This window comes from Triturus cristatus, chromosome 4_1 (genome assembly GCF_964204655.1).
Source record: "Triturus cristatus chromosome 4_1, aTriCri1.1, whole genome shotgun sequence".
Classification (NCBI taxonomy): domain Eukaryota; kingdom Metazoa; phylum Chordata; class Amphibia; order Caudata; family Salamandridae; genus Triturus; species Triturus cristatus.
In genome coordinates this window covers 851,779,825-851,798,705 of record NC_140585.1, presented here as the reverse complement: position 1 = coordinate 851,798,705, position 18,881 = coordinate 851,779,825, and the positions used below count along the sequence as shown (strand labels likewise).

General features: G+C 42.8%; 1 protein-coding gene across 3 annotated transcripts in view; it reads right to left on the bottom strand.

Moving 5' to 3' along the window:
* SFMBT2 (Scm like with four mbt domains 2) overlaps positions 1–18,881 on the bottom strand; it is an 819,725-nt gene that overhangs the window by 568,173 nt on the left and 232,671 nt on the right. For 2 of the 3 annotated variants that reach the window (XM_085653540.1, XM_085653542.1), the window contains exons 3-4: positions 9,175–9,269; positions 1,529–1,769 (exon numbers count right to left, since the gene is read on the bottom strand). In XM_085653540.1, the coding sequence (XP_085509666.1) occupies positions 1,529–1,769; positions 9,175–9,269 (336 nt within the window). The remainder of the gene's footprint in view (positions 1–1,528; positions 1,770–9,174; positions 9,270–18,881) is intronic. The other variant, XM_085653541.1, reaches the window with a different exon arrangement.

Sequence of the window (18,881 nt, the reverse complement as noted above, 5' to 3'; positions counted from 1 at the left end):
AAATAGACCCACTTGTGAGCTTTTTTTTAGTAACGTGTGATCAACTGGAGCTAGAATTTTTTTTTCACGCGGATGAAACCTGCAAATTGAGCAGCAGATGGTGATTTATTTGGTAAATGCGGCAAATGCATAATTATGCAGAAATCACTGTGGCTGCAGACTCACATAATTCCAGTGTTCTCATACATGGAGAATTGTGAGCCTACAGTCTGTAGTGCAATGGATACATCAAATTATATGTAAACACTTCATGGATATAAATATGGTGTAGAAGTGACTAGAATATTTTAGGCTAGCAGTGGTTCTTGATTAAATAGCTAAAAGAGGAGGAGTGTCTTGGAAAAACTCGGTGGAGTAAAAGAGAATCTCTTTAAGTTAAGGAAGTAAATACATAAACTAACTATTCAACGGGGTTTTTGAACAGGAAAGTCACAGAAAAGGAATAAGACTAACAGGGAAGCAATAGTGGTAGCATATCAGAGACAATCTTAGCCTATAAAGTTCTATGATGGTAAATACTTACAAAAAATAGCGTACTTGATGAACCTAGTTTCCTTTCTATCAATATCCACAATGTCTACATTTGTATCTAAAATAAAAAATGTCTCACATCTAAATCAGTATATTATTGCACAGTAGCAACACAATCAAGGCGAATAGTCAACCTGTCAGTATATTATTGCACAGTAGCAACACAATCAAGACGAATAGTCAACCTGTCAGTATATGATTGCACAGTAGCAACACAATCAAGGCGAATAGTCAACCTGTCAGTATATTATTGCACAGTAGCAACACAATCAAGGCGAATAGTCAACCTGTCAGTATATTATTGCACAGTAGCAACACAATCAAGGCTAATAGTCAACCTGTCAGTATATTATTGCACAGTAGCAATACAATCAAGGCGAATAGTCAACCTGTCAGTATATTATTGCACAGTAGCAATACAATCAAGGCGAATAGTCAACCTGTCAGTATATTATTGCACAGTAGCAATACAATCAAGGCGAATAGTCAACCGGTCAGTATATTATTGCACAGTAGCAATACAATCAAGGCGAATAGTCAACCTGTCAGTATATTATTGCACAGTAGCAACACAATCAAGGCGAATAGTCAACCTGTCAGTATATTATTGCACAGTAGCAACACAATCAAGGCTAATAGTCAACCTGTCAATATATTATTGCACAGTAGCAATACAATCAAGGCGAAAAGTAAACCGGTCATGCTCTACAAAAAAACAATTAAAACTTGGTGAAGAGTAAGGGTCTTTCATTCTAGGATGATGGTGTTAAATTACTCAAGCCACTGGCGATTTAAGGTGTATAACTCTGGTAGTTGTTGAGTGCCTGGCTCAATTAACTTTTTTTGAATCTTATTTTCTTGTGATGGTGTGCTCACCCCTCCACCCCGCTTCCCAACTAACATTGCTTCCTAGAGCACGAGCATAGCAATATCACAATTAATAAATGACAAAAACAACTTCGAATTAACAGCTTTATGTGAGTACATCTAAACTTACCATCTGGTGGCATCAGCACCTTGTTGTTCAGAGTGCACCATCCCACTGGATGAAGATCAGCAGTCATGACATCGCACCAGAAGTCCGCTTTGCGATCCTCTCCATACCCAAAGTACCGAAGGAGTAAGAGCTGGCCACAGGTGGTAATGATTGTGGCTACCCAATAGGTGTCTGGGTTGCCCTTATTGGCTACTTCCAGCTTCATTCCTGGTTGGAAACTGCTCTGGAGACTGATTTCCACCTAGACGACGACGAAAGGAAGGTTCTTTGATAAGCTTCAGAGATTTGGCCATATTTTCTGCTTATTTTTTCACAAGGCTTATGTACTGTAAGTAAAATGTATTAGCCACATTCTTAAAAATACTACTATACAAGAGGGTTGGTCACTTGCAGCGGGTCTGGGCGTAGGGTCTGGTTTGCTCCCAACCCCACTGCTCCCAACACTGAAATTCAACTGCAATGGTACGCTGTTTTGTTTGTCAACGACACGGAAAACACAGATTAACAATAGTTAAAAACAGCCCCTCTATTTGCTGTTACATAGAGTGGGACAGATGTTTTCATATATGAACTTTAATGACTTTAGAATCGTTTAGCGTATATTGAATGCAGAACGTCTGCACGAAGAGGCAGATGTTCACGTTTCTTCCAGTTTATAGATGGGTTTTCAGCAGCATTTATGTTTCTTGTGACCCATCTGCCAAAGGTGTCTCACCATTGAAAGCACCTCTTTGTTTATGATGGGCCTTCTGGTGAGGATTGTTCCTGCCCAGTATCACCAAGAAAGGCACGAGGGTCACAGGCATCCAGAATGAACAGGGTGACAACCAGGGTGAATACTCCCTGCACATTATGTATTGACTTTAGTATTTTTTTCTTTCAGAACCAAACTTCCTGGGGGAGGAGCTGACCTACCTGTGGTGTCCTATGCCACTTGGATCACGCAGCCAAAGCCAAGGCTAACGCCACTGCCAACGCCACCGCCAAGAGTCCAGAGGGGCCCTTGCCAGCTTAATCTCCCACGTCGCCGCCCCGGGACTCTAACTCCCGGCACCCCCAGCGGCGGCGCGCTGTTCTGACGCCGTGACAGCGCCAGGAGGCGCCAATAAATCGCGCAGAGGCCCGCTTCGCGGGATGCGCCGGGCGAAGCTGGCCGCGGCTGGGCTGGGCCACAGTTCTTCGGTCATCGTTTCGGCCCTCTATTCATGTGAGTTGTTCTGACGCCGTGGATGGTGTTTGAATCGGGGATATATTATATTATATTATTTATCCTCGTGCGGCCCTACTGAGTGTCAGTACTTTCAAAGTTGCTATACTGATCCCTTACTGGATACTGTTGTTGGATTAACATTATTATTTTTTATACCATGCCTAGCGCTAAACAGGATAAACTCGTAGCTGGAATTGGACTAATGGACAACTATCTAGTAAAAGTGGTCAATAAAATTAATAATGACCGTAGAGCTTCCCTTGGTAAGGGTGGCCTTCTTGCACCCCCTGATGCCACCTCCAACCTTGAGGCTGACGATACAATTGAGGGCTCTAACAAGGCGAGCACTTACCCAGGTCTACCGGACGAATCAACTTCGGCCGAAGTACAGGATTATACAGAGGGCTCCTTAGTTCCCCAGGACTTGTCTACCATTGTTTTGGAGGAAGTTCCACCTAGCCCTAGACCTGTGAGAGCTTGTAGGAAACAATTTAATAAAAGAGGGGGGAAGCATATTAAAAAACTAGTGGATGCCATACATAGTGCTGTTTCTGGAATTGCACCCCAGGAAGATATTTGCCCAGCCGATACTTTCTTAGCATCTGATCAATTTGCACTATTAGTTGCTACCCTTGAGGCGAAATTTGAAATTAAGTTAGCTGAGCATACTCAATCTTTAATGCTCTTATTAAAAAATGCTAACGAAGAAGTGAAGAGGCTTGGTGATCTCGTAGCAAGTCTTTTGGCTGGTAGTGGGAACTCTAAACCTACTGATGTTTGTACCGATGGTGTTACTGATGGCACTTTAGGTAATTCTACCCTGCGACTTTCCCACTCCCTAGTTTTACCGTAAATTGCTCCTTCTAATCGCTTTTTACCTAGTGGTCCAGCCATACATTCCCCTGCGGGACAAGGTGGTTTATCTCCCTCTAGATATGGAACAAATACCAGTTTTACTAACCTTCCCCCAGAGTGTGCGCCATATGTGGTTGTTTTGACAAACGTGCCCCCCTTCAAGAGCAGCAAGCACAGTCCCGTGAGGAATCACATGAGTCACTAAAAAATAAAACTATGTCCTGGCTTAATAGAAAATGTGGGTTCCCATTAGTTTATGCAGATCACATTTTATCTACTAGAAGGACGAAGTGGGTCGGTCCATCCCAGAGAAGCTGCAGTGGGGACTGTATTATAGTTAATTTTAGATATCCTCAACATGTTAACACAGTCCTGTTACGTGCAGCTTCTCTGGTTTGTGACACTAATAGTGTGACGGCACGTCCGCTGGGCTATTTTTATATGTATCATGGTAGACCCCTGAACCGTGTGAGACCTAGACCATTTATATCCAGGGAACTTCGGATGCCTGTAGCCCCTTATGGGCTTAATGCGGACATTTTTGGTGGGTATGAACCCAACGTTACAACCCACAATAGATTTGGGGCTCTCTCGGGCCTGGAGGCCTGTGATTGACGTAAGGACTTAGAAACCCAGGGGAGTGTTAGTTCGGTAACCCAGGATACCGGAGATATTACTGAAATCACAACAAACTATGGTAGTGTAAAATTTAATTCAGATAAAATTAAATCCGATAACGGGGAAATAGTAAAATTGTTGAGCTGGAACATTGCGGGCTTACGGTCCAAAAAGTGTGATAGCGGTTGGCTTAATATTCTAAAACAATATGATATTATAGCCCTACAAGAGACCTGGGATAAGAACTGTGATTTTTGGATGGATGGTTTTAGCTCCTACTTTGTGCCAGCTCAGAGCTCTATAGCGGGAAGAGACAGGGGAGGTCTCATGTACCTTATTTCAGTAAATATCTCGGGTAGCGTTAAGAAGGTTGCATGTACCTCACATAACTGCCTTATACTAGAGGTGAGTTTGCCAAATAACACAAAGTTTGTACTAATCAATTGTTATAATTCCCAGCAAGAGGAGTCCCCTAATGAACATATTAACTGGCTGACACAGTTTTTAGAATCCTATAAGGACAAACAAACCACTTTTTCCTTTTATACTTTGATGGGTGATTTTAATGTTCATCTATGTAATCTTAATTGCCATTATAGAGATAATGATGGTCCCCAATTCACAACCCCTCAACATTTTGAACACAGCTCGAAAGGGGAAGCCTTGGAGTCCCTTCTGTCAAACAATGATCTGTTTGAAGTAGGGTTCCAGGATAAGAAAACTCGTGTCCCCACCTATGCAGCTAGGGATAGTGAATCTATAATTGATTACATATTTTTATCTGCAGGGCTTTTAAGATATGTGTTCTTTTATAATGCCCTACGGTCTTGTTTTAGCGATCATAACCCAGTGGTATTGTTTTTGGCTAATGTTTTCCCTCTTATGAATAAACGTGCCCTGACACCTGTGGTGGTTCCCGTGAACGCCAAAGATCAAGGGAGGAGACTAAATTGGAGTAAGGTAATTCCTGAAGACTTTTTTAATCTAATTACTACAAAGGCTGGCCCTCATCTAAATACATGTTCCGATCCGTCCTCCTATGACAGGGATGTAATAATGGCCTTTGAAGCCATTTGCTCCTAAGTGGCTAAAGAACTTACCATGAAAGGCAGAACTGTTAAAAGTAACTCAGCCTGTGGTTGGTTTAACCATAGTTGCACTTCAGCCTTAAACCAACTTAGAAAAGCCCTTAATGTTAAACCGAGAGATAAAGGACAAGTGACACAATTAAGGAAAGAGTATTCTCGAACAATACTAGCACGGAAGAGGGAAATTAAACAAGAAGCGTGGGTAGTTTTAACGGATAATGCCATCCTGAAAGATAGTTCTAAATTCTGGGAAATTATTAATTCCCCGTTGCTATCCGGTTCCCAGAACTCTGTGCTAGAAGTGAACATCTCTGAGGATGATTGGTTAGGTCATTTTGAAAAAATATATGGGAGTAATCTAGAGATGGAAGCGTTTGTGACCCCAATCACCAGCTCTCCCCTTTCCCCCATTATTTTCACTATTGAAGAGGTTGAGAAAGCTATTGAAGGGACGGCTGGGCGTAAGGCGCCAGGCCCTGATGGGGTGCCCTCGGACATGTATACGGTTAACTCTAAATATTGGGCTAAAGTTTTGTTAAATGTTTTTAACTCAGCGGCGACAGCAGTACCCCCAAAGTCTTGGTCCCAATCAATCATAATCCCTGTGTTTAAGAAGGGCCAAAGGGGCGACCCTAGTTGTTATAGGCCCATATCCCTGCTAGAATCCTCGTTTAAAATTTTAGGAAAGGTTATTCTGGCTAGGATAAGTAATTGGGCATCCCAGAAAGGCGTAATCTCTAATGCACAGTATGGATTTAGACCTGAGAGGGGCACAGAGGATCAATGCCTTAATTTACATTTAATTATTGCAAAGTACACCAAAGCTTCAGGGGGTTCTATTTTTTTAGGTTTTATGGACCTGTCCACGGCTTTTGACTTGGTAAACAGGTCTAAGCTTTGGTCAAAACTCCTGGAACTTGGCTTGGATAGGCCCCTAGTGTACTTTTTGGCTGAATTACATAAAGATTTGAAAGCCGCGATAAGGATGACGCAGGAGGGGAAATGCTCTGCCAGTTTTAAATCTGGTAGAGGGGTACGTCAGGGCTACATTCTTGCCCCTATGTTATTTACGTTGTACATAAATTCCCTCGAAGATAGCTTGCTAGTTGCTTCTCCAGATGTCCCTCGGATTGATGGTATTCCCATACCCGTACTTCTTTACGCGGATGATACTGTGTTGCTGGCCCGGACTCCGCTTGGTCTCCAAAGATTATTGAATTCCTTTGGGAATTTTATGAATTCCTTGGACCTTGTGGTCAACAACGGTAAATCTCACGTTATGGCAATGGGGAAGGGAAAAAATAATTTTAAAACATGTTACTGCAACGGAGCCGTTATTTCTAGAGTGAAAGTTTTCACCTACTTGGGAGTCGTCTTCGACGATAAGGGCACCTGGGCATCCCAAGTATCCACTAAGGTGAAAGCGGTACGTAGCTCCTCGGCTGCTATACTGGGCTTTGCAAAAAGGTTGGGAGGGAAACCTTGTGAGGCTATTTTAAAAATATATCAAGCAAAAACTGTCTCAATAGCTAGGTACGGGGCTACTATATGGGGGTATACTAACCCGGAACCCATTCAAATAGAAGAGAACAAATTTTTTCGTGCTCTCCTGGGCCTTCCTCAATCCACTGCGACACATTCGGTCCATCTTGAATTGGGGACTGGATATATTTCAGACTTTATAAAAATAGCCCCACTTCTGCTATGGATCAGAATCTGGCTGAACCCGGATCTTACATTGAACCACAATATTTTGAAAGATTGCTGTAAACTAGATAACTGGAAGGGAATTCAGTGGCTGTCATATATTAAATCAATTACCAAGGAACTAGGACGCCTTGAGCTTTTTACTAACCCCGAAGGTCTATGTAAAGCAGATATAATGTGGGTCAAGACATATTTTATTAAGCACTGCGAGGTTGAGCGTGAATCCCATGAGTATGGTAAACCCTCAGTTAGGGCTCACCTCTTGCTTAATTCATCCATGGCTATGCATCCATATTTGTCAACCGTTTCAAACTTTTATCATAAATGGCTTCTGACAAAATTCCGATTCAATCAGATCCACCTAGTATTAAGTGTCCCACAGGGTTGGTGCAGGCCGGAAGATGGGGTCCCCTGCAGATGTGATGATTTCTCAGCTCAAGATACGATGCACTTTATGTTTTTTTGTCCACTGTACCTCGACGCTAGGAAAAGGTTTATCCTGCCTATTATGAGAAAGAATGCTTTCGTCCAAGTCAAACCTGCTCTAATGTTTTTACAACTAATGGAATCTCCTTCAATTATGTTTTATGTAGCTAGCTTTTTAGTAGCCTCTATTAGGCTAAGGAGGGCTAGATTGGCTGTACTAGAGGAAATTAATTAGTTTTATAAACCGTACCACCGGAATAATTTATTTATTTTACACCTTTTTAATCATGTATAAGATGAAATGTTTTTAATTTGTTGTTGAATGTATTGTACACTTTTATGATTTTAATTAATCGAATAAAGTGGTTTTGATTGATTCCTGTTTGGAGGTTTGTTTCTGGGGGAACAAACCTGAGTGGGCCTAACTGACAATAACCCACTGAGCATTACACTTTTACAAAAACCTAAATAAAACTATCTAGGTGATGTCCTTGTTCCCTCTTTCTTCATAGGAGCAGAAAGTAAAAGCCAGGTGCCAGCCAAATGCATCATTAAAGTCCGTTCCTTCTTCGGGTCACTACATCCCGAAGCCCTCACACACCTTGCGAGTAACTTGTGTTAGTAGAAATGCTTTTTGTAAAAATACCCGCTTCGACCGTCAAGAATATCCGTCTGAACTTGGCAGCCTTGTAGCTGCGGTCCTAGCGAAGGTGTGGCTGGCTCCCAACACGCCAAAGGTTTACCCACCGCACAATTTTAAAAAGACTAGAAAAGTTGTAAAGAAGGCTCGGGTTGAATCTGTGTTTTTAGCTGAAACTGTAGCAAGTATCGTCTAGTTTAGTCCCGGATTCTTTATAATAACTCTCTATCGTAATGGGGGGGACTGTGTACTGTTCAATTGTGCAATTAAGAAAACATGGTTGTTTATATTTTCAGACTACAAGTAAAATGGCCGCCTTTTGTGAGAGTGAGCATGTAGTCTTAAATTGAATACGGTTATTTGTAAGACTGACTATGAATTTGATCATTTTTGGGGGATAATAATACATGCTGTTTTGTCTCTTTATAGTAGAAAAATAAATACAACAATCATAACCAAGTTTTGTGATTAATGTGTGAAAAAGTGTGCGTAATGATGTGCAGTAGTATGTTTGCTTCCGTAAAAAACAGAAGACTTGGGTACTTGAGAGAAAATCTGCCTGTAACTGTAATATGAGCTCTGTAATAAGAAGCACAAATTGATGTTGCAATCCAATGTAATGCAGGGAGGCAGAAAATAGTAAGCAAACAGTGTTTTCCATTTGTGGAGGTCTATGTTTCAGCTCCCAAAACAGATGCTCATAATGGCTGTAAGAGGAGTTAAAGGTTCGGGCCACTTAAAAAGTTCCAAACTCAGTCCCTCATTTCCAGCGTGGCTGCATGCCCCTGCGTGCCGCAGTTAGGTTTTCAATTACAGAAACATGAAAAATGCCAGTTTTTGTTATGAGAAGAAGGAATTTCTACTCTATCATAAACCTTGCTTCTGTCTTTGTTAACCTCACGAGAATGAAAAATCGAGGGGTACCTACACTTTTGAGGTGTGTTTTTCATAATAGGAGATGGTACTAAAAGTGCCACTATTCAATTTGCATCAACTAGTCATAACCTGGAAACGTTTGGCTCGACCCATGCAGTAAAACACCACTCGCTCAATAACGAATAGACATGAAACAATTACGTGAAAACATAATTGGCGTACATACATGTTTGAATGATGAGTGGGGAGCAGCACTTGCACCAGTCTCTTCCAGATATTCATCCCAATTGAAATCTGTATCTTCAATGCTTGAGCCATCTTCTATCAAAAGGAACAAATAGAACGTGATTATGAATTAATATCCAACTTAGTAGCATGAAGGTAAAAGGCATGCTGAAAAAGTTGGTAAAGGAATTATATTACAATTTATACATATAGAGGCCATGCACCACACCCTTGTTTGCCTCAATGACATAAGAGAATAAAGTAATAAAGTTAAATATGTCGTTACAGTGAAAAGGTAAACATAGAAAAGTGTGTAGTGCACTCCCTATTTTTACCACATATGCAATTTATAATCCTTTCAACTATCAGTGTGCTACGCTCTGAGGCATACTGTCTAGGGTGATTCTGGGTAAAGAAAATCATAAATGCAAGTACCTGTACTTGATCCAGTGTACACAATTCTCTTCAAATATATTTACATAAATTATTTATACACTTCAATGTATCACAATTAAAAATCACATCCATGTTTGCTCACAAGTAGATATTGATACATATACATATTATGTTTCTTCCCATTACTGATTTAACATGTTTATATGCTTGCTTCCAACGTGCATATATTCTTTTCCTTAACGCCCAATGCATTTTGGGACCTGTTGTACCTGCCTACGATACAAACGAGTTAAAGTGCAAAATATCATTTTTCGCTGTTTACTTTCGTATGATCAGTACCCTCGAAATCGTACTTCCACTGTTTTAAGATGGCCGCACCAGTTTTGAGATTGTATGACAGTTACACGAAAGTCCATCTTCTGTGTTAATTTTGGTTAGAGTATTTCAATCTAGACAGATATTGGTGTCTGAACTTCTGTTGACATGACCAACAGCCTTTGCCCAGGTGAGAGCAGGGTGATATAACAGCAGAGTTATGGGGAAACATGGTAGAGAGTAGTTTGGAGACAGTAAACTTGTGTGAGCAAGAGTACACTCATTGGCCACCTGGTGTTTTTTTATTGTTACAGTGAACATTATCTGTTTCACCTTCCATCCAACGGTACTCATTGAGTACATTTTATGAGGTCAGTCTTGGTCATATTTAGAAATCATTCAGTGAGAAATGTTTTTCTTGAGATTTAATGTGGATTGTATCTTGGTCCTTAGACAACAGTGAGAGTACCACCCAGTGGAGTTCGGTGTCATAGAGGTTAACATTGAGTAAGTCATGGTCACAGCTTTTGACCGTAATTGCATTAAGGGCGATAGAGTTGTGGTACCTAATACAGCAAGGTGTTTGAACAACGGTCACATTTTTAATAAGAGAATGAACACGAGTTGAAGGTAGTATGACGGTTTACTGAAAGTTGGAACACAATTTGTTTATGAACGAGCACGTCCACCCACTCTAAAGAGCATGATATCAACTATTTAACCACACCATAACATCAGTTCATCATTACAATCGAGGATGAAAGCTTTCCCCTGTACGTTGTCACTCTTATATCTTTACAGATTGGCCCCTGATAATGGGACACAGGTCCCGAAATGCATTGGGCTAGAAGGAAAAGAATACATGCACGTTGAAAGCAAGCATATAAACATGTTAAATCAGTAATGTGAAGAAACATAATATGTTTATGTATCAATATCCACTTGTGAGCAAACATGGATGTGATTTTCAATTGTGATACATGGAAGTGTAGAAAAAATGTATGTAAATATAACTCAATTTGAAGAAATTGAAAAAACTGCTTGACATTTTTCTTTTGTGAATTATGCACACTGGATCAAGTACACGTACTTGCATTTATGATCTTACAGTAAAAAGACATAAAAGACAATTTTCACTGTAGCAGGGTTAGCTGTTCCATAGGAAAGGATTGGAATACAATATGAGATTTAGTATTGCTATAGCTGCTTGGGAAACAGCTACATAGTTCATTATAGGACTTATTTAACATCTAATTGTTAATAAATATTTTTGAACAGGTATTTTTTTTAAGTTGCCTGTTACCTTCCTAAAGCCACTAAATGCCTATTTGCATGACTTTCCAACTGTCACCCAGGAGTTGGATAGCCACTTAATGAGGTGGGAACTTGCTCCCAAACTGACATGAAGGCCTTGAGTGTAGGGAGGTGTTCTGTTTCTCTGGCAGGCTGACCATCTGGGATATGATAAGGAATTTAATAAACATCAAAGGGGCCCTCCCTGTCACAGGCAGATGTAGCTAACACCTGGGCCTGTCCTTTCTTTGTCTCCCTAGTCAGACAGACACCAGGCCCAGTGGGAAAGAAGCTGCCCGGGAAACTGGTTTTGAGTGATTACAAAGGAGAGATTTGCAGTAAAAGAAACACAAGAAATGCTACAAAAGTGAGTAGGGTCAATCCTGGGAACTTTTACCCCATTGGTTAGGGAGTGGCCAGGAGTTTCTCACAAACACTAGCTGGCACTGGACATAAATGTGGTGCCCACAGTACCTTCCTCTGATCACTTCTGGACCTGTGGGGTGAGGGATCACAGGCTGATGCAGTCCACGGGGAAAGAAATGGGTGAAACCATGGGTCCACCTCCTTCATGAATGTGTGACTATAAGAGTGACCCCCCTCCATTGAGTCCAGTGGAGCCCAAGCCCCTAGAAATCAGGTTTATATTGGACATACTGAGGAGGTAAGACCCTCCCACCTTAAGCAAGGGTATTATTAGTAACTTGACATACACAAGATCCTAGTTACCCTGACAAAGGCCCAACATCAATGTTGGATGTAGATAGAGGCCGAAACATGCTGGTAGAAATGATGATGTAAACATTATATCTCTATGTCATCCAATAAGTGATTTTAATCCTTACTGGTGATTTAATTAAATAAAGCAATAGTTTTTGGATTTACACAAAGGTAGTTTTAACAATATATCTGGATTCCAGTTATATCCAGCACAGACGTCTCAGATCGCCCTCATCCTGAGGTTGAGACCACCTTGGTGGTATCATCCAACCAAGATGGGAAAGAATCACCTATGATGAAGCCTGCGACAATGATGTGGGTGAGGCTTTCTAGTCCTTTCTTCTTAGATAACCTCATTAGGACAGTGGTACTTCGTTGGTTGAGGTAGTGTGAATCCTACAACCATATCTTTTTGTGAAAACGCATTTGACTGTGGAAGCTATATGTTAGGCTAATTCCTATGACTCTCTTTGTGTTATTGAGATTGAGATGTTTTGCTTCAGGACCAGGTGTGACCATTCTTTTTTGCAGGTCCCGAGGTTCTGCCCACTTACGCTGTCTTCTTACAATCAGTCTCACCTGTACCTACCTTAGTATGGAAATCCTGCATTATTCAAAATCTCCTTAAGGGCATCTTATGACCGTGACATAAAGAAAAATGACAGGGCCCCTCTGCAGAACCTGATAACGGGCCCCTTAGTCTTCTATATCTCACAGATATTCATTGGCAGTTGGCTGAAAAAGGGCCCTTTGGAGGGTTGGAGACCCCGTGGAGGGTTTGGGCCCCCCTGCACAACACGGACTGATTAGCCTGTGTAATGCCCCTGCCTTATGACACCTTTGCAGCTTCAGCGAAGAAACTAGGGGACACAAAAAAATTCCCTATAAAACTCATAACTAGGGATTGCTGGTCAATGTGGGCTTATCTTTCCCGAATAGGTCTTCTTCTTCTGTATTACTTTATTCGGCAAATATTGCCATGAAAGGTACCACAAGAAAAACATACAATTATAAATACGAATAGTACAAAAAGTGAGACTAGAAAACCATACAAACATGACAAAATGCCTACTGAAACTTAGATTGAAAGTAGTGCCACTCTATAACAACAGCTGTAAATTCATAGCCAATTATGGAAATAATCACATATCTAATACGTACAGGAACTCCAGAGCATCTTTGATGACTACTGAGAATCTCGTTCTTACCCCCTCGCCCATTGTAAATTATATTAACAATTTTTTCATTGACTCCTGAATTGCAATAAAAATAAATCCTATTGCACATACAATATTTAAAAATCTCATATTTATCAACAGATTAAGAGCTTGATCCCTATCAATAATTTTATACATAATAAAAAGGGATTTTAAAAACGTCTTCAGTTCTTCTAGGAACCACAAACAGTCCAGCAAGATGTGTGGGCCACTGCATTTTACATTTAGTTCAGATGTACACAATCCCAGTTCATTTCTCATCGTAGTTTTTATTTTCCTATCTACATTACAAGGGTTCAAGCCAACTCTCAATTTCAATATCACATTTCTAAGCTTAGGACTTGGCAAGGCCTTGATGTAGGGGAACATATGATCATTGCCACATCCTGTTACCAAGAACTGGGAGGATGATTTGCGCTCCAGATAAAATAGATCTTCTGTTCGACCCTTTTTGGCTATGATGGCCCAGAGCTCCTGTTTGGGGATCTGCTTCCCTAGTTTCCATTGATCAGGTTCTAGTGATAGTTAAGCACAAATCTTACCTAGCGTATATCTAACTTGGGATGCCCAGTTCAGTTCACTTTCCTCTATTTCTCTATAACAAAGGTGTGATATTTTGAGGGTAACTTCTTTACTTAGTCTCTGCCAGAAATTGACTATCGCTTGCAATCTCTGACAATTCCAGACTGTAAATTGACATTCTACTCTCATAGCCTGGATCATAGTTGATGCTGGAAGAGCGAGGAGCTGCTTCGCACATTTACCCACCTCCAAATTCTAATCCAATTTACCGCCTAAAGATAGAACCTCTACTCCATATTGGAATTGTGGATGGACTACTGCATTGAAGGCTGATAAAACTGGTCGCAGAGACGGGCTTCCATATTTCTGCTTGAACTGCTTTGGGCTCCATACTGAAGAGAATGCCTTTGCTTTAAGTGAATCTATATGGTCTCTCCTGTTTAGTTTGGCATCAAACCACATGCCCAAGTATTTATAATTGTCCACCACCTTCACTTTGACCTCTCCCAATTTCCAGTTAAATGATCCGTTTCCTTTCCCCAGCTCCATCATCTTAATTTTTTCTAAACTGATCGGGATCAAGTTATTCTGCTCTACCCAGGCCTTCATTATGCCTAGCAATATCTTAGAGAATACTTTCTCCCCCACATCCAGCAAGCTGATGAGGTGATGATTCTGGGGCTGTGTGGCATCCTCCTTTTTATATATTGGTCTAACTATTGCCCCTTTCCAACTTTCTGGGAAAATCCCAGAGGTTAAGACATTTTGAAAGGTGACCTTTAAAAGACTTGCCCACCAATGCACATTATTTGTCAGTATGATTGCTGGTAAATTATCTGGCCCTGCTGCTTTAGTTAATTTTAGGGTTTGGAGGGTTTCCTTTTTTTTGGGAAAGAGAAATACAGCTCTAGTTCTTCCAGGTCTTAATCCTTTTTTCCAGATTCTCATCCAACCTCTTGCTATCATATAGATTACTCAAATGATTGACCCAATCATCTTCTCACACTAAGCACACATTTCCCCTTGCACATTTCCCTCCCATACCAATTGCTCTGATCTTATATTATTTGTGCCTATAACTTCAATCATTGTTTGTCTAACAGGTAATTTTATAGTGCTAACACTCAGCACCGAAGAAGACCATATTAGTGTTTGGTGGCGGCAGCGATATTGGTGAGTGAAGTACTGCAAGGTGAGTATGATCACACAGGCTTCACGAGAGTCTACTCCTGAGGGAGTGTATGCGGTACATGTAGCTGTCCCCCCGGGAGGACCAGAGACATTTGGCGGTGTAAACACAGTGCGGTATGATACCTGCAGGGACTCCCAGTGAAAGGGAATTGCCAGCGAGCCCTACCCGGGCTCAGAAGTGCCACACGCCAGTAATTCCCTACATAGACAGGCCGAGGGAAGCCAACTACATACAGCAGGACGGCCGACACCAAGAGTGAGACACTTGACACGAAGTGTGTGGGTCACACGTGGGTAACGCGAGTGCAGTACTGTATAAAGGCACAACACAACCCATCCAGACTTGCCGACCCAACACGTCACAGCAACTGAAACAGGACACAATATACACAGTGCCATAGTACTACAGAAGTGGGAATACCAACCACCGATATGTGAAAGGCTGACAATAAACAAACTAAGATCTCCTTCGAAAAAAGGCCTCCAAGACCCCACCAACGCTTCGCTCACCGTAGTGCCCGAGACACAAATGGACTCTGACCAAGACAATGATATCAGAGCAATGATGCAGAAGGTACGCTGCAGCCTGAGAGCAATTGATACGAAATTAGACAATATGGCGGCACGAATGGACCACATGTCCCAAAGAATAGACAAACATGAAAGCCGGCTAGACACACTGGAACAGCATGTATCGGACTCGGAGAATTGACAGGCAACATCACAGGGCAACATGCTACGCATGGAGAGAGTGCTTGAGGTAATAAAGGCTCGCAACGAAGACTTGGAAGCGAGATCCAGAAGGAACAACGTCCGTATCACGGGGATACCGGAATCGACCAACATCCAAAACATGGAAAGATATGTGGAAGAACTGCTCCGAGACCTCTCTGCGGAACAACTTACCCCGATGTTACTGGTGGAACGAGCACATCGCACCCTGGGCCCTAGACCAGCTCCGGGAGCCCCCCGAGACCGATTTTAGCTCACCTACTCAACTATAGAAACAGAAACATTGTCTTGAGAGTGGCAAGGGAAAAAGGGGACACTCAATATCAAGGGAATAAAATAGCGCTTTATCCGGACTTTACTCAAGCTGTACAGTCGGCAAGAAGAAAATTCATACAGGCCAAAAAACTACTCCAACAGACTGGCACGAAATACGCAATGATGTATCCGGCCGAGCTACGAGTCCATACCGGAGGGAAGCCCTTATTTTTCACTGACGCCAGCGCTGCCTTGAAGTACGCTAAACAGACTGCCAGGAAACGTCGAAATCAGGAGAGAGAGTCTTCGCCTGCCTCTAGCAACCAGATGAGTGATAATGACTGATAATGTAAATGATGGGGGTCATATACTCTCCACTAGTGGGGATGCTACCTGTATATTACGCATTTGAGCCTGAGCCGCCTATACTTGCTTTGCCACCCTATCCAAAAGCGACAGGGCAGAAAGCAGGCAACCCCACGCCCCTATGGGATGATTCCCTGCTACACTAAGTTCAATGGGTTCCCTCACAAAGGGTATTGTTCAACAAGGGTTACACAACCTATTTGAGGGGGTTGGTGTGGGAGGGGCATGGGGGGGAGTGTTACTGTTTGTTGTTATCGGTTGCAAGGCAGCTCAGTCATTGGATTATGTTATCTTAATCGCAGACAGCCACATCCAACAAGCACACTGGGTGCTCATGCACATGCAGTGCGACGGTGGCTCTACTTGTGGCCAAGGTTGGGGCAGGGAGGGAAGACAGACAATGATACACTACAGTTAGAACCTAAGCCATTGTTGCTGCTGACTGTCTAAGCTCAACTGCCTAACTTGGAATGTACTGGGTCTAAACCACCGTAAGTCCCGGCTTGTGCAATCTTACCTGTCCAGGCACAGGGTAGATCTTTGCCTCCTACAGGAGACTCACCTCCTGGGGTCGGCCAGCACAAGATTGTCAGCCGCTCGCTGGAGCGAAGTCCATACTGCAGGCTACTCAAGCTACTCCCGTGGGGTGGCGACTTATTTGTAAAGGGATCCCCTGGCACACACAACAGTCAATAAAAGATCCAGAACGGTGGTTTCTTCTCCTAAAGGGATCACTATACCACAGAACATTAATTATAGCAAATGTCTATGGTCCCAACGTAAACGATCCTACCTTTGGCACAAGGTCCAATCCATGGGAGACTCTGCAATACTCTGGGGCGGGGATTTTAACATCACGTTGTTGCCCCACATGGACAAGGAGGGAAGGGCCCGGGCCCACCACCCGCAAGCGACAGTGACACTACGTAGTATCATACAGGACTACGACCTGGTTGACCCCTGGCGAGCACTCCACCCCGCGGGATGTGAGGGAACCTGCATCACACACCACCGCCAAGCCTGGTCCAGAATAGACTTCTGGCTTTTGACCAAAGACCTACATGTCTGGGTACAGGAAGCCATCCACCACGTGAGAACACTATCAGACCACGCCCCAGTGGCCCTGGCCCTACTGATTCCACAACCTTACCGACAATCTTTCTCATGGCGCCTCCCCCACTGCCTTATTAGACACAGCTTTCTGCAAAAGCATTCACACACATATCCAAGAGTACTTAGGTTCGGTGGAGACTGAAGGCGCTTTGTGGGAAGCGTTTAAAGTGGTAATCTGGGGACATTGCATAGTAGGCTTTTCCGGTGTCCTCCGTGATATACGGAATAGTCTGAGTAGAAAAGAAAAGGAATTGCACGGCCTAGAGGCACAGTTTTGCGCAACACCAACACCATCCATTCTGGCTAACATACGCACCACGCTCACATCATATCAGGAAGAAGCTGAGCATGAAGTAAAATACATACACAAACAGGCAGTAGATATGGAGAGGGAGATAGACCGGGTAAAACACTGGCCAATCTCCTGCGTAAGCCAAGAAGCTCTCCCTTCATCACAGAATTGACCACCACGGATGGTGCAATAGTGCGTTCCCCACTAGACATTTTATCCACTATGCGTAGTTTTTACGCACAACTTTATAAGTCCACTTCTGACCCGGCGGAGGATCTATTGCGGGAATACTTTGATTCCATTGCACTCGTGTGGTTTAACAGAGCCCATCAGGAATACATGGAGCTGCCCTTCACGGTAGAGGATGTCAAGCAGACCATAGGTGGTCTCCCAGCAGATAAGGCCCCTGGTCCAGATGGCCTGACAGCCAAATTTTATAAGGAGTACGTTGACATCCTAGCGCCCTGCCTCCTGGCGGTGTATCAAGAAGCCATGGAGGTTGGCCATTTGCCCACCTCAATGCGAGAAGCCATTATCATAACGGTTTTAAAACCGGACAATGACCCCACTAATTGCGATTCGCATCGCCCTATTTCACTAATAAATATAGCCGCAAAAGTTTTGCCAAACTTTTAGCTACCTGAATGCAACCACTGCTCACCCAGATAATACTACCGGACCAATCTGGTTTTATACCGGGAAGGTCTACATCCCACAATCTCCGGACATTGTTCGCCCTAATGCATTATCTAGCACCACACGTCCCGGCGATCGCGGTCTTACTCGATGCTACCAGGGCATTCGACTCCTTAGAGTGGGGCCTCCTTTTCCCGTTGCTCCAACGAATAGGTCTCAGCCCCATATTTATCCAACAGATAAAACTGCTATACACTATGCCCACGGTGCGCTTAAGGGTGAACGGCCTAATCTCTGAGCCCATTGCTATTACCAGGGGAACAAGGCAAGGGTGCCCTGTATTGCCCCTACTTTTCACCATCGCAACCGAGCCACTGACAGCACGTATCAGACAGCATCACGCACACCGCAGCATTGGGTTCACAACATGAGGTCTGACAGTCTCACTATATGCGGACAACAACATCACGCTATACATGACTGACCCTAAAGATAATCTAGCACCCATGACACTTTCAAGGGTGCGTATAAACTGGAGCAAATCTGTCATTATCCCCTTGACATCCGGCACTCGCCCCTTCGAAACTGAGTACCCGATCACCTGGGCGACAGGGCCAACATGATACTTAGGGATATGGATTAGTAATGACCTCAACAAAC